Source organism: Empidonax traillii, unplaced genomic scaffold (genome assembly GCF_003031625.1).
Source record: "Empidonax traillii isolate 1590-97213 ecotype Southwest subspecies unplaced genomic scaffold, ASM303162v1 scaffold655:size661012, whole genome shotgun sequence".
Lineage (NCBI taxonomy): Eukaryota > Metazoa > Chordata > Aves > Passeriformes > Tyrannidae > Empidonax > Empidonax traillii.
The window spans coordinates 456770-484515 of NW_020955848.1; the positions used below are offsets into that span (position 1 = coordinate 456770).

The 27746-nt window shown below is 44.8% G+C and overlaps 1 protein-coding gene across 2 annotated transcripts in view; it reads right to left on the reverse strand.

Moving 5' to 3' along the window:
• DOCK1 (dedicator of cytokinesis 1) overlaps positions 1-27424 on the reverse strand; it is a 264003-nt gene extending 236579 nt beyond the window's left edge. For both annotated transcript variants that reach the window (XM_027899291.1, XM_027899290.1), the window contains exons 1-4: positions 27300-27424; positions 6986-7069; positions 2087-2127; positions 61-116 (exon numbers count right to left, since the gene is read on the reverse strand). In XM_027899291.1, the coding sequence (XP_027755092.1) occupies positions 61-116; positions 2087-2127; positions 6986-7069; positions 27300-27345 (227 nt within the window). In that variant the 5' untranslated portion in view covers positions 27346-27424. The remainder of the gene's footprint in view (positions 1-60; positions 117-2086; positions 2128-6985; positions 7070-27299) is intronic.
• Positions 27425-27746: the final 322 nt, after the last annotated feature.

Consider the following 27746-nt stretch of genomic DNA (forward strand, 5'->3'; position numbering starts at 1 on the left):
CAAAATTATACCCACACAAATAGGAAAAAGGGATTTTTGGTATTTTCAAACCAAACTTACCCTTTGCCTTCAACGATTGCTTCCTTCAGATGGATGTAGGAGGCAGGAAATATGCCCTGGGAGAGGGGAGATTAAAAAAAAAAATGTGTTAAATAACCAGTTGCACACAACATCTTGTGTTTATTACCTAAAAATATGCCAAGACACGGCTGGGTCCACCGAGCCATTCACATCCTCCTCAACATCCCAGTAGTTGCGTCTGGGATTGTTTTTTTTAACGCACATTTAAATTTTGCGTTGCCAGTCCTCTCAAGAAGGTGCTGTTGCAACCTTAGCAACTACAGATCAAGTGTTTTTAAATTAAATTTCACCACACTGAAGGCAACAGCAGGGACACCCTGTCACGAGGGGCCCACAGAGGGGTTTTTCCTCCCCTATTAAAAGCCCAGTTGGCCACAATTCTCCAGGTGCCTGGATCATTATATTCAGGTGAAAATTAAGACAGATTTCCTTCTCACAGCGTGAAAGAGATGATTTTGCATAATCTACTCCAAAAAAATGACTGTTTGCCTAGAATCCACCTCCATTCCTTGCTTTCTCTCACATCTTACCAAGCCTTCTTACCCTGCTACAAGATGTTGTTTCTGGTCCCAAATTGTCTCCTACCACCAGCCGATTGCTACTACTACAACAAACCAAAAACCAGTGCAACAACCAATACTACAAAACAACAGCACAGCCTTTCTGAAAAAAAATATTCTAAATTAATCAAGATTCCACAAACACAGCTGTGTTTCCAAAATAATGCAAGCTCATATTAGAAAAATAATTCAAGCCAAGCTGGGAAAGCAAGCTCCTCCACCTCGCCCTTCGAGGTAGAAGTTCAGTTTTCTTATCCCATGGGAATGCAAAAACAGGAATTCTTAGAAAGCCACTGGGGAGGACAGACAGAGGGAGGTGTTTGGGTTTTTTTTTTTCATCACAGTTAAAAAAGAATAAATAAAAATCACTGCATTCAGTGGCAGTCAGAGAAGTGCAGCAACATGTGGACTTAAAATTTAAGCCAAGAAAAACGGGTAATTTCTTCTCAGGCTGCACGAGGCACATTTGTAAAACACAGTTTGTAGGAAATTCAATGTATTCCCAGAAAATATAAAAGAAAATATCAAAATAGAACAGAAAACCAGGCCTGGTAATGAAATGGGTGGAGCAAACCACACAACTCAGCTCTGTACTTTTAGATATAGAGAGCAACTAAAAACACACCTCTGGAGGCAAACATGATTGTTGGTGTTTTAGTGAAAAGAGAGGCAAAACCAGAAGATGTTTAAATCTGGTTAATTGCTACTACAAAGTAAAATGCTCAAAAAAAAATAAAAAATGAAACACGATGTTATAACCAGTATTTGTGTGGTTTGCTTTCTTTTCATTTTTCAGAAAGGCTGCTCGAAATTACACTGCTGAAGATTCCTCCCCTTCTCCCAGAGAAGGGCTGAAAAAAATCCCATTGCAGAGCTCCACGTCCCTTTCCAAGATGCAGTTGGCTTTCACCTGTAACACATTATTTAACAAGTGTCAGCCCCTAAATAGACCAACTGGAACATAAAGTTGTGGATTTTTTACTGAGTCAAAGACTTGGTACACCAGTTAGTGCAGAAAACAAGATGGTGCAATTAAAACACATGTAGTGACTGATATACCTTGAAACTGCAAAAAACAGAATCCTAGAATGGTTTGGGTTGGAAGGGACCTCTAAAATCAAATGATTCCACCCCCTGCATGGGTTTTGTCCAACCTGGGTTTGGACACTTCCAGGGATGGGGCAGCCACAGCTTCTCTGGGCAAACCTGTGCCAGGGTCTTTTTTTTAACCCTGAAAAATTCACATGGAGTAGAGCTTGGGAATACACACAGCAGTGGCCAGAGCTTGGGAACACAGTGATCAGGGCCCAGTGGACATGTGGTGACCAGCACACAAGATCCATATAAACCAACACACCCAGTGCCACAAACTCATCTCTGCCCAGCAGAACTCAGCTCTGCCCAGCAGAACTCGGCTCTGCCCACTCTGCTCTGGCAACACTCACCTTCTTGGATTTCTTCCTCAGTGTGTAACCTCTGTACCAACCTAGGAGGGAAAGAGGGAAAAAGCAATTAAAAAGTTCATTTATGTCACCTCCCAGCTCACGAGCACCGAGGTTTCTGATGATGCTTCACCCTGCACATCCCACTTGAATTCCAATTTTCTACAGGTTTAATATCCTGGATTAAACAAGTCATCTTGGAAGCTGTAAAAATCCCAGTGATGATGATCAAACTGATGGACAAGACATGACAGAGATGGATGTTTACATTATGTGTTTTACATTACGTGTTTATTTACCATCCACTTAATTTTGATTACTAATTCACCAACATCAACAAAACCACCTCAAGAGGATTAACTTTACAAAAATCTGCAGTTGGACTGGTTCAATTTTAAAACCTCTTGAAATTGCACAACTGCAAGTTTTCAAATGTAGATCAGCCTTAAGCCATCTCATCAGAACACAGGAATACTTTGTGATTTACGGTTCACACATCAAAACATAAAAGCAAGGAGCCCTCTCGGAAAACCGAGCCCGGATGCAAACAGGGGTTTGGTAGAGCAAAGCATCCATCTCTGGGTGAGGATGGAGAGATTACACAGCAAATGTGGAAGAAAAATTGCAACCAGTAACAGCTGGGGCAGGAAGAAAGTTCAGTGAAGTCAACACATGCTGATAAATTCATTATGCACACTCTGGGACTAGAAGTACAAATTAAAGGCTCAAGCACACGGGATTTTTCAACCTGCTCTCCTGCAGCAAAAGGTAAAGTGATTCATCACCTTCACACTCCACCTGGAGCTCATCCCCCATGTTCACCTGGGGATGGTTCTTAGATCTGGGGTCTACAGCCACCACAGTTCACTTCCCTACAGGAGCTGCACTGGCCTCACATCTCACATTTCCATTGCCTTCAGAGGAATATCAACAAAAACTGCTGCTGAAGCGACCACTCACAGCTTCTGGCTCAGGTGCAAAGAAGATAAAACATTTCTGCCACCGTTAACTCCACTGGCTGAAACCCACACACAGATCCCAATCCTAGGAAATAACTGAATTCCCTCCGTTTTATAGGAATAAACCGACATTTTGCAGTCCCAGAGTCTGCTGAACATCATAACTCTGACCAGATGCACTGGACCAACTGGAGAAAATACAGTATCTCTTCTCCCACCCCATCTTCTGTGCTGCCTCAGGACATCACCCTGATTAAAATCCACATAGCAAAGACAGCTCCTCGTGGCTGAAGCTCTGCTTCTGGGGGTTCTGCAGCCAACAGGAAGAGCCACAGGGATCATAGATGAGAGAGCAGCCAAAATCCGCCTTGGAGAACTGGTTGCACTCCTGCTCATTGCACTCAGGTCCCGGTGTGGCCAGGCAGGTCCAACCAGGCTCCTCCTCCCTGGCACTCGGATGGAGCTGGTCTGGGTATCCAGCCTGGAGCTGTGCAACGGGGAGCCAAAATTTCCAGTGCAGCTCTCACTGACTCAGCTGGAGGCACTGGGGCTTGCCATGAATACACACAATGCCACTTAAACACATGAAGTCATCTCTAATCAACTACCCAAAAACATGAGGGAGCTGGGGCTGTTCATCCTGGAGAGAAGAGAAGGCTCCAGGGAGACCTTGGAGCCCCTTCCAGTGCCTAAAGGGGCTCCAAGAGAGCTGGAGAGGGACTTGGGACAAGGCATGGAGGGACAGGACAAGGGGGAACGGCTTCAAACTGCCAGAGGGCAGGGTTAGATGGGATATTGGGATGGAATTCCTCCCTGTGAGGGTGGGGAGGTCCTGGCACAGGTTTCCCAGAGCAGCTGTGGCTGCCCCATCCCTGGGAGTGTCCAAGGCCAGGCCTCACCCTTAACAAATATTACAGGATCCACATCAATGCTCAGCTAAGGAAAGAGACCAGTGAAATACTTGTTTTCTGTTAAAGCTGCAAAAGACATTCAAATATTTGCTTCCTCTTGAATGATGCATCTCTTTACTAAGCAGTGACACACAGAGAAAGTATTTGCTGCATTTAAAAACATCCAACAAAAAAACCTGCAACTGAGAACTAAAATCTTCTCAAAGTATCAGGAAAAACTTATTTCAAAATCTGTATTTGGGAACCCAAACATAAATTCCCTTCTCACACCAGCACTAGAAATTAATTGATGCTCAAACACACCACCTTGGCTTTGAGGTTTATTTTCTTTTACATTTCACAGGCATTCACCTTAATAAGCCACATTCAGTGATCATGTTTTGTTTGCCCATTCCATCAAATAACATAATTAGGACAAATAACAGAATTAGGACAATAAAGATCTGGCAAGTACTAAACCAGAATGTGGCAAATAGCTGTTTTGGGCTATCTGCTCCAAAATAAAGGATATTTATGAATTCACATGGCTTTGTTTGGTCTTTCCTTAAGGCTCACATTAGAACAAGTAAGAGAAAGTTTTCTAACCAAAGAATAAATTACATAAATTCTTCCTGAAAGAAAAAATATTAATTTGACTTTCACCAACAATTACTCCAGGAAGTAGCTTCACCTTTACTTTGGTTCCTGGAAGAACACAAACTTTACCAGTGCAATGTGCACGTTCATTTCCAACCTCCCAACTCCTGTAAAACACACACTGTTCTCACCACGCCTCAAAATTTACAGGATCCACATATTATGTGTATGTGAAAAAGAACACTTCTTTTCCTGCATTCTGGAGGGGGAAAAAAAAAACCACAATTTTTTGATTAAAATCTAACCTGTTAGGTTTTTTTTTTATTTAGTAATGAAAACAAATTCCAAAATAAGTTGTACTGATAGTTTAAAAAGGAAATATTATTTCCCACACACGGTCAAAGCTCATCTCAGCAATCCATCCCAGTATATGGGAGCAAAATGTCCTTAAACCAGCTCTTCCACACTATGGATGTGGGGCTGAGCCCTCCCAGCTGCTCATCCTCTGGTGTCTGCAGAGAGAAAACCAACTGAGCAAGGGTTTCCCATGAGCTTTCCTTGACAACAGTGCAGATTCAGAGGAGAGGAAAAAAAAAAAATACCAACTACAGTCTATCACTTCAAAGCCTACAGACACATCAGTCTTCAAAACTACTCTGAACTGAAGAATTATTGCAGAGAACTCTTTCAAAACAGTAACAAATCTCCATCCAGCAGGGTGGGAGGATGCAGAATGTAAGATAACAGCAGGTATCCAAGGTGAGAAGCCGGCTGTTTCCCCCACAATCTTAAACACAGGGAAAAGGGAGAAGCAAAATCCCAGATCCTCAGTAAAAAGGAATTACTGAGTCTACAAAAAACTCTTCTGCCCCGCGCTCGCATAATTTGGGGGGGTTGTCTTGAGACTGGACAGCAGTGGGATGGGACTGAGGGCAGGTGAGTTCCCAGGCACACACCTGGATGTGGATGAAACCTCCTGGGGCACAATCTGCACAGATTTTATACACCAAGGATCAAAAAGCTCAAATAATCACCTAATAATGGCAGCTCTGTGAACAAGAGAGATAAGAATTATGGGATCTAATTTCCCATCACAGCAGGGCCTTAATGAGTAATCTCTGTGTAACATGTTTGGAAGAACATTGACTTATTTGCATTTCTTTCAACATGACCTCATCCCATGTGCCTGAAGCCCTGAGAGGAGTGTGAAGGTCTTCCTATTATTCCAGTCCAGGGGAAAAGTGAGTCATCCCCACTGTCCCACTTACTTGGCAGCAGTCAGCATTTGATATGGTTTCAGAGTTTCTCCCACATTCATTAAATAAATCTATTTATATATAAAAGCGCAAAGCTCTGCGATATTTAAACCATTCCGTTTGCATTTCAAATCTTTGCATTATTAGATTTTTTTTTTTTTTTAATTAAAGCTTGTAACGTCAGATAGGGGAACCACTGCTTTGCTCAGAGTCGAACCTGGCACTGCAGCAGCAAAGCTCAACTCCAAGAAAATGCCAGCCCAGGGACAACGAGAAAATTCCATTGTACACTGATGAGCAGAGCTTGTTACTCTTGTTGAAATAACATTGTTTCAATAAATATCATAATAAAAAAATCCAATTAAGCCAATATCTAAACCGAATTTATCCCACAGATTTCCCAGAAGATCAATGTCTAGAGAGAAAAAAAATAGATCAGTATATTTAAGTAAATCCTGTTTCTACACAAAAAAAGAAGCGACAAGATTTTAAACCACACAGAGATTAGTTACATGTTACTCACACCTTTCCAAACTGCATCCTGCCATAAAATTTCAACTCAAGGATATAATAAAACAGTTCTATTTTGCTTGGCTCAGTGCTGAATTAAGAGCTGAAAAGTGCTGTGACAATTTCCACATCCTGTTGATCATCAGACTCAGCATTCCAATTCCCTTTTACGTGGATCAAGGAGGAAAGGTTTTGGTACAGGGAACATTCCTACAGTTGCACATCAAAACAAGAAGAGCCTCTGGAAAAGCCTGAAATCAGTGCAGGGCACTGTAACACGTGCCCTTCTTCCATGGGAGACGTAAATAATTTAGGACCTGAGAGACTTTCAAATTCGGAATCAACTCCTTTTAGCACCGGGTTCTTTGCCATTACCTGAGAGGATCCAAAAAGCATCTATCATTTCTCTAACACAGGGTAGAAGCTACAATTAATCCCTACAAATAAAGTGGTGTGAACATCCATCTCCCCCAGAGAAGGAAATGATTATTCCCCAGGTCATCGACCACACGTGGCTCCACTCAGTTAATTCTGTGCTCTTTAGAAATAAAGGGGTTTGTCCTTAAAAAAAAAAAAAAAAACAACCAAGTAAGCAATTCACCACTTGATCCCATCAGAAGGTCATGAACAGAAAAGGAATGCAGCCAGGAAAAAAAAATACTGGTTTTAATTGAATTTTTACCACCTTACCTTCATATGTTTCCAGTATGTGCACGGTGTCCCCGATTTGTAAGGAGAGTTCATCGGGTCCCCTGGCGTCGTAGTTGTAGAGAGCTGGACAGAGGAAACACTGCTGTCAGAACACGCAGGACAACACAACGTCCAGGAGTTTTTATTACTCGTTGTTGCCATTCTCAATCATTTAGTAAAGAAATAAAGAAAGTAAAAATTTGGCCAAGTCCTTGAATCCGTTAATATTTCTCCTTGTAACAAAGAAGCCACATGTTCACTGTCTAAAGCTGTCCCTCACTCCATCTGTAAGGCTTTGCTTCTTCATGGCAATGCATCCAATTAATTTTTGTTGCACTTGCCCATCTTCCAGCACTGTGTGTCCATTTTAGGCAGGTCTGTCATGAACTGCAACGTCTTCCCCTGTCAGCTCAACACGCAGAACACTTACAAAGTGTCTTTAGAAAACTCAAATCACCGCCACAAATATTAAAGAATCATTTCTCAGTCCCCTTATTAGTTTATTGAATGAGTACTACACTTAAAAACATGACTCCAGGATTCCTGAATTCCAGTGGTAACTGCATCAACCCACTGTTTAATGAACTACACCCAAAAAAAACCCCAAACCCAGTAACTCAGAGACCACTCCTCCCTGCCCAGAAACTCACGAGCACTGAGATTAGCAGGAATTTTTCTGACAAGTAACACTGCAAACTAGGGTTGGTTGGAAAAAAAATATTAATAATCTGAAAAACAAAACCAGTTGTGGTTCCTAAAGCTAAATTTTTGTGTTTCATATGGAGCAAAACTCCCTGTAGGAAACAAAATCTTCCCACACCAAGTAGGGTCCTCATGACCCAAGGCAGAGACTCCCAAGTATTTCACAAGACTGAAGTGAAAGAATTTTAGTCAAGGTGCATCCACAAAAGTTTCTGCCTTAATGTCCAACTGCAGCTACTCCTTCCAACGAGGTTATCAACCAGAAACACCGGAGAATCAGAATTTCTTATTGTTTGTCATAACTCCTGAAGGTGTGGAAGCATCTTTTGGAACACAACAGCGACCTCCAAACTTCCTACCACCCTTTCTACCTCAGCTTCCAGGGCTGGTGGGCAGCGCTGGTCAGGAATGCTCCAGTGGCATTCCAGGATAATATTACCAGAATAGAAAAACCTGGATAAGTTAGGTTTGACTCTCCTTCCCAGGAAATCTTCACAAATGTTCAAATCAAAAGAGTTCACAGAGCATTAACATATTCCACAGCATTGAAGGTGATAAAGCCAAAAAAAAAAATAATCCTTTGAATTAAAAACTTCTGGCAAAAGCCACCAGTTATAAATTTAACAGTGAGACGCAGGAAACACCTTCTGGAGAAAAACTGGAGAGAAAAAAAAAAACAAAACAAAACAAAACAACACTTTCTTGACCTCAAGTCTGATAATCAGTTTAGCCCCAAGTGCAGGGAACATCCAAGTCGGCACCTGAGAAGGTCTAATCCCAATCCCACCAAGAGAACGGGCCACAGAGCCCAACCCTGGCCAGGACTCCCTTTCCAACCCCCAGGAGTTACTATTTATTCTCACCAGAACTTCTCCAATTCCAGCTCACAGTGTTATCAAAAACAAACACCCAAACAGGTCCTTTTCTCTGCACAACTCCTCTTGCTTGACAGACTTTAATGTTAAGAGGTAAATAAATCTATCTGAGTGCACAAGGGGAAAAAAAATACAAAAAAGCAGTTTGGAAGAGAAAACACAGTGTAAGACTATAAATGGAATAAAAGGATAATAAAAGGAATAAATATAAATATATAAATAAATATAAATAAATAAATATGTAAATATATCTACATAAATATATAAATATATAAGTATAAAAATAAATATAAAAGGAATAAAAGGACAGTGTAAAAGAAATAAAGGCTGGGTGCACTGCAGAGACCAATACCAACAGTATTTAAATGAAGGCTTTAAAAAGTAATAAGGGGTTTTATTGACATCACAACAAGCCAAGCTATTCCTGTTCTGATGTTTTTGCTGATTTTGTCATTATTAAAGAGAGATAAACCCTCCCTCCCAGCTATCTGGCACATGATACTTGAAAGCCATAACTGCAGTTCTGCAGGAGAAGAGGCTTCTGTGAAACACATTAACAAAAATTGCCATTTTAAACTGCTTTGAGCAGAGGGATGATAACAATGCTGAATCCATGGCACGTGGGACTGGCTGCTTGATAACACTCACCAGGAATGGTTCCAGCTCAGCTTTTGGACACAGCAGGGAAAACAAAGTTACACGGTCCCAACTCCTCCAAATTTGTAAGGCTGGCCACCCTTGGGGTGTTTATTTGAGATGTCTTCAGGGCCCACAAATCAAGAGGACCAGTGGATGCTCGTGCACCCAAAAATTAACCCAAGGAGAGTCTTCAGCCTTCAGGACCCTGACAAGCAATCCCACTGCCTCAAATCAGACATTCCAGTCAGGAAGAATTCGCATGATGACAGATTAAAACTATCAACTCACACTCCAGCCAAGCACTGCTCAAACATTAAACGGAACAACACTGAGGATCAAAGGCAGCTACAAGTAAAAGACACTAAAATTTATGCCCCAAAAGTCTTCACTGGTGTCTGCCATCACACGGGTCACGTACCAGAAGCTTCACTGTAATGACCAATTCTCTGATGATGACAAACAGCCATCAAGGGGTAATGACTGCCCAGACAGCTCCCACTGCCCTGAACTGGTTGAGGAGCGACAGCCACGGAGGGATGATTTATCTTTGAAAATATATACGCGTGAAAAATGTGTCTGCAAGAAAAAATAAATCACATTTTTGGCTTGCAGCAGCATTGACAGATCACGAAACAAACAACCAAAATAACTATAAAGTGCATTCCACCCTATGATTACAAGGCAAGGCTTGCACTACACTGCCTACTCCTGTGCTAGGTAGCAGATAACTCCCTCTCAGGATACTTTTTTTTTTTATGTACAGTGACATCAAAAGCTGTTATGACAGAAAATGTTTGATTGGAGCAAACAACAAGGCTTTAATTAAAGGAAAAGACAAAATTTTGGAAGAGTAAAGCATGAAACCGGAATGCTTATATTTTGTTTGAACAACTGTATTCTGAGGCACCATTTAAAATATTTAAAAACCTGAAGTATAACTTGCAAATTTTCTTTTTTTTTTAAATTTTGCTTAATTTGAAAAATCCAGTTCTCAGCATGACAGATTTTCAGCTGGGAGAGCTCTGAGCTAAATGGAGCATTAGGAATATTTACACCAGGTAACTCCAGGCCTCCCCTTCGTGCCCAAACTGGAGAATTACGGCTCAAGTTCTGGCAAAGGAGTTACACAACCTCATAAACCAGAAACACCTCTGCTACAACACAGAGCAAAATAAAGAATACGGTTCCTCCAGCATCAAAAGATTTATGACTGAGCCCAAGCCAGGGTGAGTTACCTGAAGGGAGACAACAAGGAAGATGGAGAGAGACTATTTACAAAGGGCCTGGAGGGACAGGACAAGGGGGAATGGCTTCACACCGACAGAGGGGAGGTTCTGATCACATTTGGGGAAGAAATTCTTGGCTATGAGGGTGGGGAGGCCCTGGCACAGGTTGCCCAGAGAAGCTGTGGCTGCCCCTGGATCCCTGGAAGTGTCCAAGGCCAGGTTGGACGGGGCTTGGAGCAACCTGGGCTGGTGGAAGGTGTCCCTGCCCATGGCAGGGGGTGGGACTGGATGGGCTTTAAGGTCCCTTCCAACCCAACTCATTTCAGGATTCTACGAAAATACAACAAAGTCACAGTGACTCATTCCCAAGCCACAGGTGTGATGATCCACCCAGGCCACTGAAGATATTTTTCCTCCTTAGCTGTGCTTTCAGCCAAGGGATCCTCCGGGTAAAGGCTGTCCCTGCTCCTCCTCCTCCCTCCACAACCACAAATCACATCGACACAAGAGTCCTGAAGTGCCAAAAGCAAGGAATTAATGTGGGCACAGAAAGAGCCATTTTTTTCAACTCGAGTTGACAAAGGAAGGAAACATGAACAGGGCATTACAGTAATTGCACTGAAACCCCATTTGCTGTTAAAGAATACAAAACAAACACCTCTCCTGAGCTGCACTCATTCATCTGCACACATTAGAAAAACGAGGATGGTAACACTAGAATTAAAGAGGTGGCAAAGGCGAGAAAAAGGAAAAAGCAAACAAAAGGCAACATCAATTTATAGTGAAGGAGCTTTTCTCTGACTGTATCAAAGGTGAGATACCTTAAGACACCATAAAGATGTTACAGAGCAATATTCCCTGGAATTACTTTGCATTAAGGGTTGTATTAATCGTTCCACACTCCTCAAAGAAACCAAACTACATTTAAAACATTCTCAGCTTTATTTTACACAGTCTTTTAAGAAAATCATAACTGTGCTTTTTCAATACAAGTAATCTTAAAATGCAGAGGTGAAAGCAGTCTTTTGCAAATTCTCTAGCATCATAAATCAAAGACATCTGAAGGTTTTCCTCCTATTTTCCCTAAAGTGAAGTGGTTGCTTTCAGCATTACGGAAACTCCTTAGACCACTTTACTTACCCCAATGAGGTTGTAATTTCTGCAACTAAGACTAAAGGAGAAAGGAAGAAGAAAAAAAGAAGTGTTGGGGTCAGGAGGTGCACCTGAGAACTGTTCAAGATGATGATTTCATTAATCAAGGGTAGATCTGAAGTCACCTTGTGTTTTGTCGTTCCTGGTCTCACCAAGCCTGGTGCACAGTTCCTTCTCAATATTCCAGTTATCCTGTTATCCCAACATTACCAAAAAATGAATTTCCTAAAGAGAGGAGAAGCCTGAAGAAGTCCTTAGGCCTGAAATACTCACCACCAAGCTTACAAAGAAAATACAGCTTATGGTTCCTCCTCCCCAGTTACACTCTACATCTTCTTGATTAAATCTAGGATGTGACTTTTACTGCAGGTCTACACTAAATCCAACAAGTCCAACTACACAGTAAGGAGCAGTGAATTCCTGGAACACACCTTGGTCCATCTGGAACTGTATTCCCACATGAGCCTGAGAGCATTGTCTCTCCTCCACAAACTACATGGGGCATCTGTTGAGGGTGTGAGAATCCTGAACCTGAGCTCTGGAATCCCTCAAACTCAAGTCCCTGCAGTGACAGCCTGCCTTCCCACTTCCAAAGTGAGGACACAACGGGAGTGAAGGACCACCAAGCCTCTCTAAACATCAGCAGACACGTCAGGTTTTCTAACAGATGGCAGCGCAGGGGAGCAATATGTTTTGCATCACATTTGGTGTCTTATCACTACTCAACGTGAATTAATAAGCTGAGGAAACTTCATCAATCCAGAGCAGTCCCCAAACTTGAGTCATGTTGTCTTCCAGAAACATCACCACCTTACTGATGAATCCAAGTAGGACAGAACAAGATGCACACTTGTTCTTTCTGCACTGATTAAAAATGCATAAATAAAGTCTGGAGAGAAAGAGGCTCAGGGGGGACCTTCTGGTTTTCTCAAACTGCCAGGGAGGTGGTAAAGTCCCCACCCCTGGAGGTGTCCAAGGAACGACTGGACGTGGCACTCAGTGCTCTGGGCTGGGGGACAAAGTGGAGGGATTTTCCAGTTTAACTGATTCTAGGATTCTGTGAAATAAAGAGTCCTGGACCAAGCCAAGATTACCAAGAAGTAAGTTCAGGTTCTTGCTTTTCTTCCTTCCCCTTTTTAAACCAGACACTTTATTTTTAGGGAGCTAATAAAGTAAGATGCCACCTCACTGTTTAACAGCTTTCTCCCTCCTCCTTCTTGCTAATCAGTATTCCCAGCACTTCACCACAAAGTACTCAGGGTGCAAAACTGAAACTAGTGCTAAATTAAATATATATATATATATATATAATTATTGACTTTACAGCATTATTAACGTGCCATAATGCACAGCTAACAAGAAGCACAATCAAGAACATCCAAATTGATTTTTAATGTTAAGAAGTCCATTAACTGAAACACACCCTGTATGCAAGAAGGAATCACATCACCTCGAGCTCTTAACAGTGGCTCTGCAGAAAAAAGCAAGCTGCTGATGCAGATTAACAGAAAACATTATCTAGTGGCAGATGCCTTGGCATCTGTCTTCTGGTAACTTGGAATCATGAAGTGAGTGAGTTTTGATGCTCCCTGGGATTTCCTACGTGTCACTGGGGGGGGGGACAGTAAGAAGCTGTAACTTGGCTCTTGCTGTGGTGGGGCTACAGGGAACACCCTCAAAGGTGGCAAGGAGAGCACTGGAGACTCAGCTGTTCAAAATGGACTCGTTTTGAAATTCCAAACCACTTCTGGGGGAAGTCTTGGCAAAATATGCCAGACCATAAGTATTGCTATGGAGGAAAATACATCAAGGTGTGTGCAGGGCATGGGAGGGAAAAGAGTTAAAGACTGGAGGGGAGGAGGAGGCAGTCCAGCTTACTAAGGTCAGTGCTGGCACAGGATCAAAAGTTCATGAACTGGCCATGAGTCAACGTCAGGATTGCTGGACTGAGGTTCCCCGGGGAGATAAGTGACCAAAACCGGCAGGGCTGCAGCTCCACACCCATTCCTGGCTCCTGTGCCTCCAGCTGCACGTCCCTGCCCCTTCCCTTGCCCCAGCACTGACACCCTGTCCCTCAGGCAGCAGCTGCAGGAGTCCAGCTTGTTCAGAACCTCGGGGTGATGGTGACAGCACCAACTTCAACTGAGTGCGAGTGCAGCCTTAGGGAAAGGTCCCAAACGGAGCCACAGAATCCCAGAATTGTTGGGGTGGGAAGGGGCCTCTGGAGATCATCCAGCCCACACACCCACCTGCTGCAGGTGCCACAGGAATGCTTCCAGGTGGGTTTGGAATGTCTCCAGAGACTCCCTGTCTGCCCTCCCTGGGCAGCTGTTCCAGTGCTCTGCCACCCTCCACGGAAAGAGGTTTTGCCTCATGTTGAGGTGGAACTCAGGTGAAGCTCAGTCTTACAGTCTTACAGTCCCTTTCACAAGCTGGATTTGAGTCACATGAACGACGCAGGCAAACCCTGAAGTTCTTCCCAATCCAAAGCTCCAGGATAAACCAGCACAGGTTATGTCAGCGCTTGGAGTTCAAGGAAGGCACAAAGCACCATCTGAGACATCAGTCCCCTGCTTCTTCAAGCCTCTCCCTTGCCATTGCAGCAGGTTTCTATTGCACTGAACATAACTTTGAAAAGAGGGTGTCTTTTACTAAGCATTTCTACAGCAGAGAGCTTGATGTCACAGCTGTATTTTACCAGTCATTTCCACGACTATAAAAATCAAGTCCAACATGACAAAACTGCTACTGCACTGCTGCAGAAACAGGGGGGAAATGACACTATTCTCTGCAATACAGAGCTGATGATGCAGAGCAAAGAGCCTAAAGCAAGGAGGAGGAAATGAGGTGATGGGAAGATCTTTTCATTTCCTACTCTTCTTCCTCCTCGGTATTTCTATGAGGGAAAACAAAATCAAATTTCCTCTGCTGCTTTCTCAGAAAAGCTTCCAGAGTGGTGAAGAGAGATGAAAGTTTTAGGCTCTTCACACACCAAACCTCGCTCAATTTTCCTTTGCCATCAGGTTATTTGTCTCTCAGGCCTTCAAGTTGTCTCCAAGAGCAGGAACAGAAATCCCCAGTCAAATAATCCCTGAGGAGCTCCTCCTGCTTGCTCTGAAAGAACACTGGAGAGAGGAACCACCTGCTAAGAGCCACAATTTGATCCCCCAGTGTTTCCCTTTCCCAAAACAGCCGGGCTGCTGCAGAACTTGGAAATAAGGGACACTTTTCCTGAAGTTGTACCTTAGGCCGGAATTAACGGGGAAACGTAACCATGGCAGCGAGTCAAGCAGCACTGAATGCACTGGTAGATAAGAGCAGCATTTTGAAAAAAAAAAAAAAAAAAAAAAAAAAAAAAAAACAGGGAAAAAATTGTTTTTCTCCAAGCCAGAGAGCAATCACATGCCTTGTGCTGCTTTCAGAGCGCTTGGCTCGGCCGCTGGCCCTAACAAAGGGTCACTGTCCGGCTCACTCCAGGCTGCAGAGTCCCCTTCTCATCACCAGCCCTTCCACCAGCACTGCAGGAGCTGTCAGAGAGAGCTCAGATCCCTACAGATCCACATTTCCCATCTAAAGGGAATCCTCTGAACCCACAGTAATTCTTACATTCATCCTGCAAGAAATAAGGAGAAGTAACGACATGATACAACATCACCATTCTTCCAGAAACAGCACCATTCTCTATATTTACTCTCTCTATAAATATATAAACTTCTGGGTAGTGAGAAAAAAAGAAAAAAAAAAAAGTAAAAGAACACCCTTCCAGTGAGCTCCACAATTTTTGCACAGTAAGAACCTAAATTGATAGTTGCAGCCCTTAACTTTATCACCAGTTAATTTAATCATTCTAAAGCCTTTTCGAGTTGAATCACAGAATATTCTGATTCGGAAGGGACCCACAAGGATCTTTAAGTCCAACTCTCTTTTTTTAATTATTTAAATTAATTAATAATCTTTATATATATATATATTACAATTAATTAATTTTTAAATTAAAGTTGATGTAAGCCAGCAATCAATTACAAATGTATATGGGAATTCCCAGGTTAGAACTTTCCACCAGCAGCTGTTGAGTCCTGTCTGACCAGTTTGGTTCCCCTTCAGTAGGACACCCCTCAACCTACTGATTTATCAGAAATAACCCTTATAACTTCATCCTTTACTCCCCTGAGCCCCAAAATCACCCTTGGTAATTCAGAATAGCTCAGGGCTGTAACGCCTTCCTAAGTATAACCACCCAAAGAAATTGTATTTTATAAACACCACCGATGGTCACATTTATTAATGCCAGGAGGGTGTTTAAGGTGCCATTAACCTACAGTAACCTGCTGTTATAAGGAAAAAAAACAACAATATTTTGATTATTCTTACTTTCTCTTTGTCATGTGATTTTCCCAGCATCAATCCAAGTATTCCCTGAAAAGAGGAGCAGCATTAGCACCCAGCACATGCCCAGGGCAGCACCAGCCAAGGCAGGGGGGCAGAGCCAGCTCCTGGCTGGAGGAGCAGCCCAGTGCTGCTCCCAGCACTGCCCCACGGGAAACAACAGCTTAAGGAGACAACTTAAGATTTCCCTGTCATGATCTGCAAACTCTGCTCCAATGTGTGTATGTAACATATCCCTAACATACGTTTGCACTGGCTAAGTTTGGTGCAATCCAACTTACTCCACTCGCTAAAGAGCCTTCAGTGTTCTGGAGAAAAACAGCTTAAACTTTACAGAGCCCCAAAAACAAGAGTGTTCTGCTGCCTGCAAAGGGAACAAGAGAAACCCTGTGATGTGCAGATGCAACAAGAAGGGAAACACAGTGGCAGAGCCCAAGGCTTCACTAATGATCACCAATATTTCCCTTTTCACTGCATTTACCCAGCCCTTTCTCATTGCTATCACCACCCATCTCCTCAACACTTGAGCTGCAATTAATCTATTTCCCCTCCCCAAAGCTATTTTATATTTTCCACACTCCTTATGTAAGTGTTATGGAACTTTTAGTCATAAAAGTTTATATCTTGATTTAAGAACAGCTCCCAGATCAGCACGCTGGGTTAAGATGGTATCACACCTGGACTGTAAAAGCTTACACAGCTATCCCAATATTTTCAGTATTCAAGCCCTAAAAGTATTTAAACTACTGGTTTATAGCCAAAAACATGTCAGCCTTTGTGCTCTCTAACTGTGGAAACCAGCAGCTGTTGCAGGAAGCCCAAAATGCACTTTCTTGTGTTCAAGGCATAAATCTGAACCAATTAAATCAGTCAGCTATCACAGCCCAGTAAATCAACAGAGGCCTCTTTTGGAGCACAAGTGATTGATAAAAATCTGTTAATAAATCATTTCACAAACGCCCAATTACAGAATCAAACCCGAGCTGAACCCACACAAAACTTCCAAAAACGTAAGAGGCACCATAACCGAGGAATTCTCACGAGTCTTTCCTAAAATGTGCTTATCTGGCTATATCCAGTCCACTGCTTGATTTCTAAGGAATAAGAACTCCCATCCCAGTTACTTCAGGGCACTCCTCAAAGACTCAGCTGCTTCTCAAAGAAGGTTTGGATTTTTCCCCAAAAAAAACCCCTTTACTAGTCATAAAATTCTTAAGGTTGGAAAAGACCTGTAAGATCAAGTCCAACCATCAACCCAGCTCTGCCACCATGTTCCCCACAAAACCACGTCCTCAAGTGCCGTATCCATGTTTTTTGAACACTTCTAGGGATGGTGGGTGATTCCACTAGCTAATAGGAGACACTTCCCACGGGCTGTGGCAGTGGTTTAAAGAAAGCTTGGCCATAAACACATTAAATCTTGCGACCTACAACAGTATCCCAACAGCAGGAGAGAGACCAGGCATGACAGAATAGAATCCAAAGTCCAGTTCCCATCATCAACATTTTAGAGACACACCAAGACCTTACCAAAACAATCCCCTCATCCATCAGCCCCTCATGGAGCTCTTTAGGGCACTAATGCCCAGCATTAAAACAATCCCATCCAATCCAACTGCAGATGTCCTTGTTATCCAGATAAACATCTAATGTGCTTTTTTTAATCCTTTTAGAGCCTTAGTTACAGTCAAACGCTCACCAACAAAACCAACCAACAAACATAAACAAAGTGTAATGCAGTAAATACCAGAAGAATATTTGGCTCTCCATCAAAAGTTTGGGGGTGGTGTTTTGTCCTCCTGTTTGACTCACACACTATGGAAAATACTGTCTAAGAAATAACACTGCACCATAAAAAGTGGCAGGAGATGAGAACAGATACTTAACTCGTGAGCAGGAACAACTGTTTTCTCACCAGAAAAGCTCAGAAAGTGAAATCTCTGGGAAAGGGAGCTTTATCCACTGCTTCAACCCCCTCCAGTGCTTTGTCATATGTCACTAAATTCATTTTCCTAAGGAGCCAATTCCAGCTGCTTGGCCTGTTCCAGCCTTACAGGGTTTGGGAGCTGCTCTTCTGCCCTTTGCCTGGGACATCCATGACAAAAAAAAAAATCTGCCTTCTTTATGCCCAACCATCAGTGAGCAGCACGAAAAAAAGTGCAGAGCAGCCCGATGGAGGTCACCCAGGGGTGGAATAAAGGCTGTCAGCAGCTCCAGAGGCGATTGCTGACAGCCTGCCAAGGCAGGACAGAGGTAGGAAGTGCCACACCAAAGACAAGCCTTCTACACACCAACACCACCTACTAGTCAAGGTAAGAGAAATAAAGGCAAGGCTGAGGCAGCACAACAGTGGGAGGGGGATGAGGGTCCAAATCCGAGGCATGAGAAATAATTCAGCCTCCACAGCCTGCAAAATGAGTCAGAGAGAGCACAGCTGGTCGCTGGAGGGAGAGAGGACAGCAGTGCTCGGGTTTTCCGTTTGCCCCAGTTGCAAGGCTCCAAAGATGAGCACAATTTGCCACCAGGAAACAGGGGGAGCCAGGTGAGTGGGATGGCAGGAATTCCAGCAGGGATGGCAAGATGACGGGAGATGGCTGCAGAAAACTGGGGGGCATTTGTGTATAAGGATAAAAGAGGAGATATAAAGAAGAAAAGAGGCCAGACACCAGGTAATACCACCACCATCTCACGTTACAGCACACCCAGGGCTTGAGTGTAAGCATTATTTTCTATATTAGAGTTACAAATGAGTCAGATTGATGCCAAACATCAAAAAATGCTCCCAGGCCACCCCAGAGCTGCAGGAAAAAGTCAAAGACAAGTCAAACAAAAGCTGACAAACACATCCTCTTTTAGCTCTTTCTGCTACTTAAAAAACAGTAATTAAAGTAAAAAAAAAAAAAACTCTTGCCATTTTGATGTCAGTTTTCATTCATATGCTTCTATTTTGAGAGATTTAACTTTGTGTTTAGTCAAGAGAAGGTTTAAAGGTTCCCACAGAGCCTTATCTCTAACTTTCCTGACCCAAGCAGCATACTTTACCGTATCTACACACAGTCACTGCCTCAGTGCAACCCCTCCTTCAGAGCACAGCATTTACAGGGCATTCCAAGCCACTGCCTGGATAATCCAGAGCCATGGCAGGGTCATGATCTGCTCACTGGAGTCATATGCATAGCAGACTTTTTTGGAAAGCAAAGCGTCCCGTTAAGTTGTTCGCCATCTGCCTCAAGACTCAGAAACTCAAATTATCATCAGGGACTTCCATCTGGCTCAGCTTTGAGATATTTCCCATTCCAGGGTCTACTACAGGAATACTTTTTTGCATTACCAGTTGCTTTCACTTCGTTCCTGATGCACAGCCTTTGCTACAGATACTACACACACTGAGGTGAGGCAATGGAAGGACCCAACTCCATCCATTCAAACATTCCCTACTGCCAAGATTTTTTTCCTGCAGATCAGCTGGTCCCATTAGGGGAATGTTAAAAGCTAAGAAATCACCAGCTGCTGGAGACACAGGTAAGAGCAGAGCTTTCCATGATCCCGTATCTCTGCCTCCTTCCTGATTCAGGAATCACAGGCACCACCAGCACCGAGGTTTGATAAGTTATTCCTTAATTCTTTTTTTCTTTTTTTATTCCAGGTATGGGAATTGGGAAAGCCCTCCTAACAGAGCCCAACTGAAGCTCCTCGAGAGCAAGGTTTTGGTATGGTCTGGCCTCCTCAGCTCCTTGTGGGTTCCCTCCTCCTGGGGCCCTAAACAGATGTTCCTTTATTACATTCAACTGCAAAGGGAGTGACGTCAGCACTTCCCTCCTTTGTTTGGATAAGAAGGACAGGGCGGGCAGAGCAAACACAAACACCTAAGGCTGCACTTCCAGAAGGTATTGGGATGCTTGAAGAGGCTCTGGGGCACTTGAGTCTCTGTGCTCACCCCAGTGCCCTCCTGCCCTGCCAAAGCTCCATTTTCCAGGATGTCCAGGAAGCCCTGCCAGGAAATCCTCAGGACAAGCCAAAAGGTTCCCCCTGTGGGAAAGACAACTGTCCATGATGCCACCACCAACGGGACTCCTCAGGAATCCCTGTACCAGGCTCAGCCTGGGAGCTGCTCCAGCAGCTTTTCCATCCCAATATTGAATAATTCGTGTAGCACAAACATCAGAGTGACACAGCTACTACAAGAGCAGAGATGTACAGAACACAGTGCCTTAAACCCCCAAGTGCCTGCAAGCACACACATTGATTATGTACAATTTTACTGCCATTCACGTTCCTAAATTACACAGCAAGCCCTGTCCCACATAGTTGTTGGTATTTTCTACTGAGTAACAGACATTTTGCTACTCCAACACCCTCAGGCAAAAATCAGCCACCACAAACCTCTGAAAACATGTTATAAAAAGCTTTGTGCAGAAATAACATAAGCAATGCTGGAAACAAAGCAGCAGTCAGTGCTAAGAAATATTATACAAACCCCACTAAATTTCACGTATCACAGCCAAGAGTTACCTCAGTTACTCATCCATCTGCTTGTTTTGTTACGTATATGGACCCCTGATTGCACAGAAGAGTTCTCAATGCAATTATTTCAGTTTGGTTACAAAGCTACATGGAGTAGAAAAGTATTTCCAGAGATATTTCCTATTTTTGCTGATGAAATTAAAATTCAGCCACTGCTGCTTCCTCTGTTACAAATCTTTACATCAGAAATCAGATGTAATTCACAAGTTATATAAACGTGGCCGAATAATACTATAAATATATAAATGTTTTTACAACCACAGCCTGAAAACAGAGATGAAGTTTCAGAATTACTAGAGTTATCTCTTATTGGACACTTTTTTAGTTTAGATAGGGCAAGATTTCAATTCCCATCTCTCCCACCCCAAGCTAAAGGAGGAAAGTGTTCCAATAACTCACTAAGGAATTGATTAAAACCTTACTCAGAAAATTACTATTGTCAGAAAGGCCTCAGGGGCTACCACGGGCCAGAAAACAGAAACAAAAATGTTAAGTTTTAAAAAATATATTTAAAAAGCTAATTTTCCAGTGGTCCATCTCCCTGTCAAAGAAGAACCACAATGAAGAGCAGCCCCACTGAATGATTTGTGGAAGTTTTGGACTCGCAGCAAGTCCAAGAGGGGAGACAAGACTGACACCTTTGATAGAGTAAATACCTTAAGACTGGATTAGCAGCAGCTCCTTGCTGGAGCTTCCATTCATTAATATAAGTCAGCTTTCAGCTATTTATCTAGACCTGGACACATCTACAGGTATTTAACAAGATGTATTGGATTTCAGTCCTGCAGAGCTGCACTGAAGGATTAGACAAAGCATATCCTGCCTGTGCCCAACACTGGGCAAACTCCAGAAACACAAATATTTCAAGGAAAAATTATCCCAGCGCTCACACCCGCGGGTGCAGCTGACAGAAAGGCTTCCTGGAGAAGCTGCTTTGACTCTTAAGTTACCTCCAGATTATTTTCCCCTTCCCTGCAAACTTTGCCTTTGCAGAAAGGAAAATGCACTTCCAGCACCACAAAGAAATCCGTGCCAAGTGTGGCAAAGAGCCCAAAATTAGCCTTGTTTCAGTGCACCCAGGTCAAGCATTTATAAAACCAGAGGTAAAGGGGATAACCAAAAACCCACCAAGGTGCTACTTGAAATCACAGAATCACGAGATGGTTTGGCTTGGAAGGGACCGTAAAGACCACCCACTTTCTCTGCAGAGTTTAATAAAAGCTCTGCATTACAGACCTGGCTGCCTACTGGAAGTCAGTATGTGCCCTATGAGAAAAAAACAGAGTTATAATTCCTGGTAAATCCCTAATCACTTCTCAGAACAATCCCAGCTTGTAATGTTGTCGCTGACCTGGATGAAAACAAACAGGAGTACACACTTATCCGGTATCTTTATCCCTCTCCAATCTGTTGTTTGCAACAAGTGTTTATTGATAGAGAACAATAGTGGCTGCTGAGTAAACTGGGAGTAATTGAGCACATGCCTGCAGTCAAATTAAGGTCACTCAAGAAGGAAGGAGAGTGTTTCACCTACCAGTCCCTTCCCTCTGCTTCGGGGGTGACAGGGATGGGGGAACGTGGAAATGCATCCCCTCAGCAAGCAGGGAATGAAAAGGTGGTGTAAAAATAGAATCACAGACTGGGTTGGGCTGGAAGGGATCTTAAAGTTCATCCAGTTCCATCCCCTGCCATGGGCAAGGACACCTTCCACTAGCCCAGGTTGCTCCAAGCCCATTCCTACCTAGTCTTGGGCACTCCCAGGGATGGGGCAGCCACAGCTTCTCTGGGCAACCTGTGCCAGGGCCCCCCCACCCTGTCAGCCAAGAATTCCTTCCCAATATCCCATGTAAACCCACTGTCAGTTTGAAGCCAATCCACCCGGAGTGACAACTCCAGGCCCTTGTAAAAATTCCCTCTCCATCTTTCCAGTCAGCTCCTCCTGGAAGGCCACAATCAGGTCACCCCAGAGCTTCTCTTCTCCAGGTTGAACAATCCCAATTCTCCCAGCCTTTCCTCACAGGACAGGGATACCACAAATAAAGCCCTAACCTGGGTGTCCATGGGGTATGTTGTCTCTAGGAAACTCAATCTGCACGAGCTCAGTCAGAGTGATAACCGATCAATGCTGATCAAACACTGATCAATAAGGCAGCAAATCTTTCATGGGCATTTTCATTTTCGCTCTGCGGGTTTGGGACGTGTCAGAGCAGGGTCCTCCTGCCATTAACAACACAAAGGTACCTGTCCTGTCATGCCAGGCAGCTCCAAACGTCTCTCACAACACAGCAGCACTAAAATGACACAAATGCATTCCTAAGATGCACTTTTTCCAATTTCCTTGAAATTTTTTCTTCCCTACCTTAGGGCGCAAATTTGCAGACACAAAGTCACCTCAATAGAAAAAGAGTCTCCACGTGCCACCACCACTCACCACAGCCATAACTCCAGGGTTCCACAAAAGCCTTAAATCTGTCCCACAGCACCACAGTCCTCCCTGGAGCAGGGGAAGCGAAGCAGCAGTGCTGGGCTGCAGGAGTTCCTACGGTTCCACCAGCATTACCAGATTCCAGGTGCTCCTTGGACATCTCCAGGGATGGGGACTCCACCACCTCTCTGGGCAGCTCTTTCCAGCACCTGACCACCCTTTCCACGCAGAAATTCTCCTGATGTCCAACCTGAGCCTCCCCTGGCACAGCTTGAGGCTGTTTCCTCTCATCCTGTCCCTCGTTCCCTGGGAGCAGAGCCCAACACCCCCCAGCTCCCCTATCCTGTCAGGGAGTTGCAGAGCCAGAAGGTCCCCCCTGAGCCTCCTTTTCTCCAGGCTAAGTGCCCCCAGCTCCCTCAGCTGCTCCTGGTGCTCCAGGCCCTTCCCTGGACACGCTCCAGCCCCTCAATGTCTTTCTTGCAGTGAAGGGACAGAACTGGACACAGGATTCATGAAGCTGTCCAAGGACAGGAGCACTTGGCCTACACGGCAGACACTTCCTGATCACAGCAAGGGCACAACTATCCATGTTTTCATTTGGAGTAGCAAAGTAGAGTCCCCATCCTGAAAATTAACAGGATCTCAACAGGGCTCACAAGCCCTGTAACTGGGAACTTCTTCTACATCTGACCATCCAAGGGCACTATTTTCCTACTTCATTCATTTTTTAGAAAGGAGTTAAAAAAGGGATTAGCCTATCATAGTAGTGGTCTAATTCCCCCATACAGGCACAAACCTTTGCACACAAAGGCATTTTAAATACAGTATTTGTAGCAACACCACAGTGGCACCAGTTCCACCTCTCACCGCAGTTCTCAGCCCAAAGGCAAAGGGTCCAACAGCAGCAGAAGTCCTGAGGATCTGGAAGCTACTGCCACCACTTTATGCTGTCTCAGGAGCTCTCTCCAGGCTCACAGAGTTGCCAAAGCAGCTCATTACGTCTCATTAAGGAAGAACACCAAAACTGCAATTTTCACATCACACTAAAAGCAGGAAACGGGAGACTAAGCAGCCACACTCCAGAGTCACTGGTGCTACCGAGGGGACACAGCAGACACGAGAAGTCCTGGGACTCTGACAGCCTCTGATGTCCCCTCCAAGGAAGCCATACACCCACAGGGCCATCTCAACACGACCACAAGCCTCCCCCCGGCTCAGAGAGGGAGATGAAAGGCAGGATTGAGAGGAAGGAGAAGGACACGCAGCATCAGGAGCGGGGAAAAGCTTCTCCAATTAAGCTGATGGCTTTCCTGTTTCGCAGGGCTCCCCATATGTTAATCTAATAACCATATTATCCCATTATACCCACACCCAGACCTCGTGCAGCCTCCCCTGAACTCCGTCAGGAAGCGGAGCTGAGTCACGCTCACAAGTGCCTGCTGAGATAATGGCTCTGCACAACACCAAATTCACTTGATGAGAGTGCAGGAAATCCAGCAGCACCACAGACCCCCCTGTGCCAGGGCAAAGGGCTGGGCATGAGGAGCCTTCCTTAACACACCTGTGTCCTGCCACCCTCTCAGCACAGATTGATTGGTGCCTTCATTTATTCCAGTCAGCAAATCTTCGGGTTTGGATATGCAAAAAAAACCTCAGTGGTACACAGAAATAACCAGCCAAGAGGAGGGGGGGAAGTATATATATATATATATGTATTACATAAACATGTATATTTCATATATAAACACCTCTTTATATATAAACACTCAGATATAAACATCTCTTTAAATATAAACATCTCTCTACATGTGCCCACATTTCTGAGCTCCCACGATTGTGACATAAGTAACAATCAGGACCAAACACTCCTTCCTGGTGTCTCTGCTTTAGGGAATGATGCACACAGAATGCCAGAGCAGCTGGGGTTGGAAGGGACCTCTGCAGATCATCCAGTCCAACCCCCCTGCCAAGGCAGGGTCACCCAGAGCAGGTGACACCGGAGCATATCCAGGTGGGTTTGCAATGTTCTTCCTCATATTAGGTGGGACTTCTTTTGTTTTAGTTTGTGGCCATTGCTCCTCATCCCATCACTGGGCACCACCAGGGAGTCTGACACCATCCTCTGACACCCCTTGGAGGTATTTATAGGTATTGATGAGATCCACACAAAATACATTACGTATCACCAAGATGACAGTTCGGTCAACAATCCCCTTTGGGAACACGAAGATGTTTCTGTTTCACTATCAGACAATACGGAGTCAACATCAGTCTCCAGGATTGGTCAGGGCAAATAGCAAGAAAAACATTCTTATGTTAGAGCTTTAGGCTCAACAGTGCCTTCTCCAATTCTGTTTGGGACTGTGTAGCCGTTGCATCAATTCTCCACAGCCTCCAATTTCACGAGCAGCAAAAAATACAAAACATCAGAAGACTCCCAGTGTGCACAGGTGCCCTTTTTTTAAGAACAGAAACATATATAAACACTTAAAACCAAACTGAATATTCATCCTCCTCAGGAGGAAGCCCAGCAACACCAAAAGGAAGCCATCCCTCCCAAAACACCACAGCACAGGCCAGTGAATTGCAGGGTTCAATTAACTCTAAATCCAATTTTATCTCCTTGCAGTGCTACTTTCAACTCTCACACCCCTGTGATTCAGCAGAGAAATACCCCAGTTTGGGGATGATAGTCCCTTTCAGTTTATTTACAGGAAAAAGAAAACAAACTATCAAGGAAAAACAAACCTATTACAAACCCATGACAAACTTCTCTGGACACAAACAAAACATACCAACTAAGCACCAAATAAGCTGAGCACATTGTCTTGTGTTTTTTCAAACTGGGAAACCTGGGGTTTTTTTATTCTTAAACTACATTTAAGTCTCATTCTCTTACTACACAATCTCTAACACTGGAGATCCAAATTTACCTAAGGTATGTTTTAAAATACTCAGTTTATTCCACACTTCTTTCTCTTTCATCCTTTCAAAGTCACTCCCAAGACACGGATTCCTGGAAAGCCAGGTCCAGGCAGTGGCCACCACCAGAGCAGCAGACATGAGTTCCTGCAGAAGAGGAACTTGCTTTCGAGTGTCACTGGTGTGTGACAACTTCTACTACGTGACAATTTATCACTCGCAGTCTTTCCCAAACACCCATCCCACACCACGAGGAGGCAATTTGGGAACCTAACGAGCGACTGCCATCAGCAAGCACTTTTGCTTCCACCACAGGTGTCCTGCATCCTCAGCACTGAAATTACTCCTGGGTCTCACACAGCATAACTGGGGTTTGATAATAATTTAAAAGCTGCGCCCTGTTTTTTCGGGACATACACACAGAATTTAAAATTCATTCCTATAATACACTTGGGCTCTCCTTAGACCCAGAAACTCCTTTTTTTCCTGCTCTCTTTGTTTATACAAGTCTTATCCGTAGGTTTATACGAAAAGTTTTTCTTTGCAATCAATCCAGTCCAAGAACTGTGGTGGACATGGAATTTCGTCTCTCCAACTTGAACAGTCAGATTTATTATTTCCTTCCCCGAGACAAACGCTCATTCATGCCACTTAAGTTTTCTTCCCCACAATCCCTAAAAAAAATAAATAATAAAAAGAAGGTCTTTTGCTCAGAATCAAACGTCTTTAAACTCAAGATGGGCCCTCTTGGCACAGCCCTGCCCAAACCCAGGAGGCTTTGGTGCTGTTTAATTAGAGCGGAGATGTTTTAACCACCAGCTGGGAACAATCCCCCCCTTGTTTGGGAGGGACGGGAAGGAGCGGAGAACGAAATGGATCCGCGGAGAGCACCGAGCAGGGAAACCCCCTCATCTGTATGAACATCACACTCCCCGCAGAGCCAGACTGTCCCCGGCAGCCTCAAAAACCTCCAAAAGGAGGGACAGGGCACAGGGTGGGCTCCCGGCGGCCACCCAGGATCCCGCTTGGGAAGCGCAATCCTGCCCTGCTCCCACCAGCGAGGTGGGGAAAGAAACCGATGTGGGAACAAAACTCAAAAGCCTTTTTCTGCCGCGAGCAGCGCTCGGGAAGAGGCAGCGAGAGCGGAGCGAAGGGAAAAGGCAACTTTTCCAGCTCAGAGCGCTGCTCGCTCCCAGACAACTCCTGAAGTTCCTGGGAGCGAGTCCCGGCAGGCGGGGGGTCCGCACGGAGCCCGCCGGGGAGTCCCGGGAATACCGGGAACACGGGGGTCACCGCGCTCCATCCCGGCCCCGGAGGGGAGGATCCATCCCTGCCCCTTCCAGGGGAGCGGAGCGGGGGAGCCGGGCAGGGATGGGGATGAGATGGGATGGGATGGGGGGAGGCCCGGGCCGGGGGTTCCCCCCTGGGGGGCAGCAGGCGGGCTGGGGGCGGTGTGTCCTCACCTACGCCGTACTTCTCCTCCCTTTTGGTGGGCACCCAGCGGGTCATGGCGCTGGGAGCCGCCGGCGCCGGGATGCGAGAGCCCCCCGCTCCCTACGCCGCCATTTTCCAACCGCGGGACGGGAAAAGTTTCTCGGATCATGTGGTGCGGGCGGAGCCGGGGCCCGGCCGGCCGCCCCTTCCCTCCGGGCCGCCCGCCCTCCGCATCCCGCCCGCGCCCCGGGGGTGCGGGAGCTCTTCCCGGGGGGAGACGCTCCGGAACCGGCCCCGCGGCTCCCACCGACGGCAAAAGCCGCCCGGCTCCCGCACAAAGGGCAGCGGGACGGGGAGGTGCCTCCCTGATTGTGTCCCAGTCGCACCTGGTGCTGCTCCGACGGGAAGTTTCTGTGCCTGCGCTAAAAGGGTTCCTTCCCGGCGGTGCGGAGAGAGAGAAAACGGGGTTTTGTGTG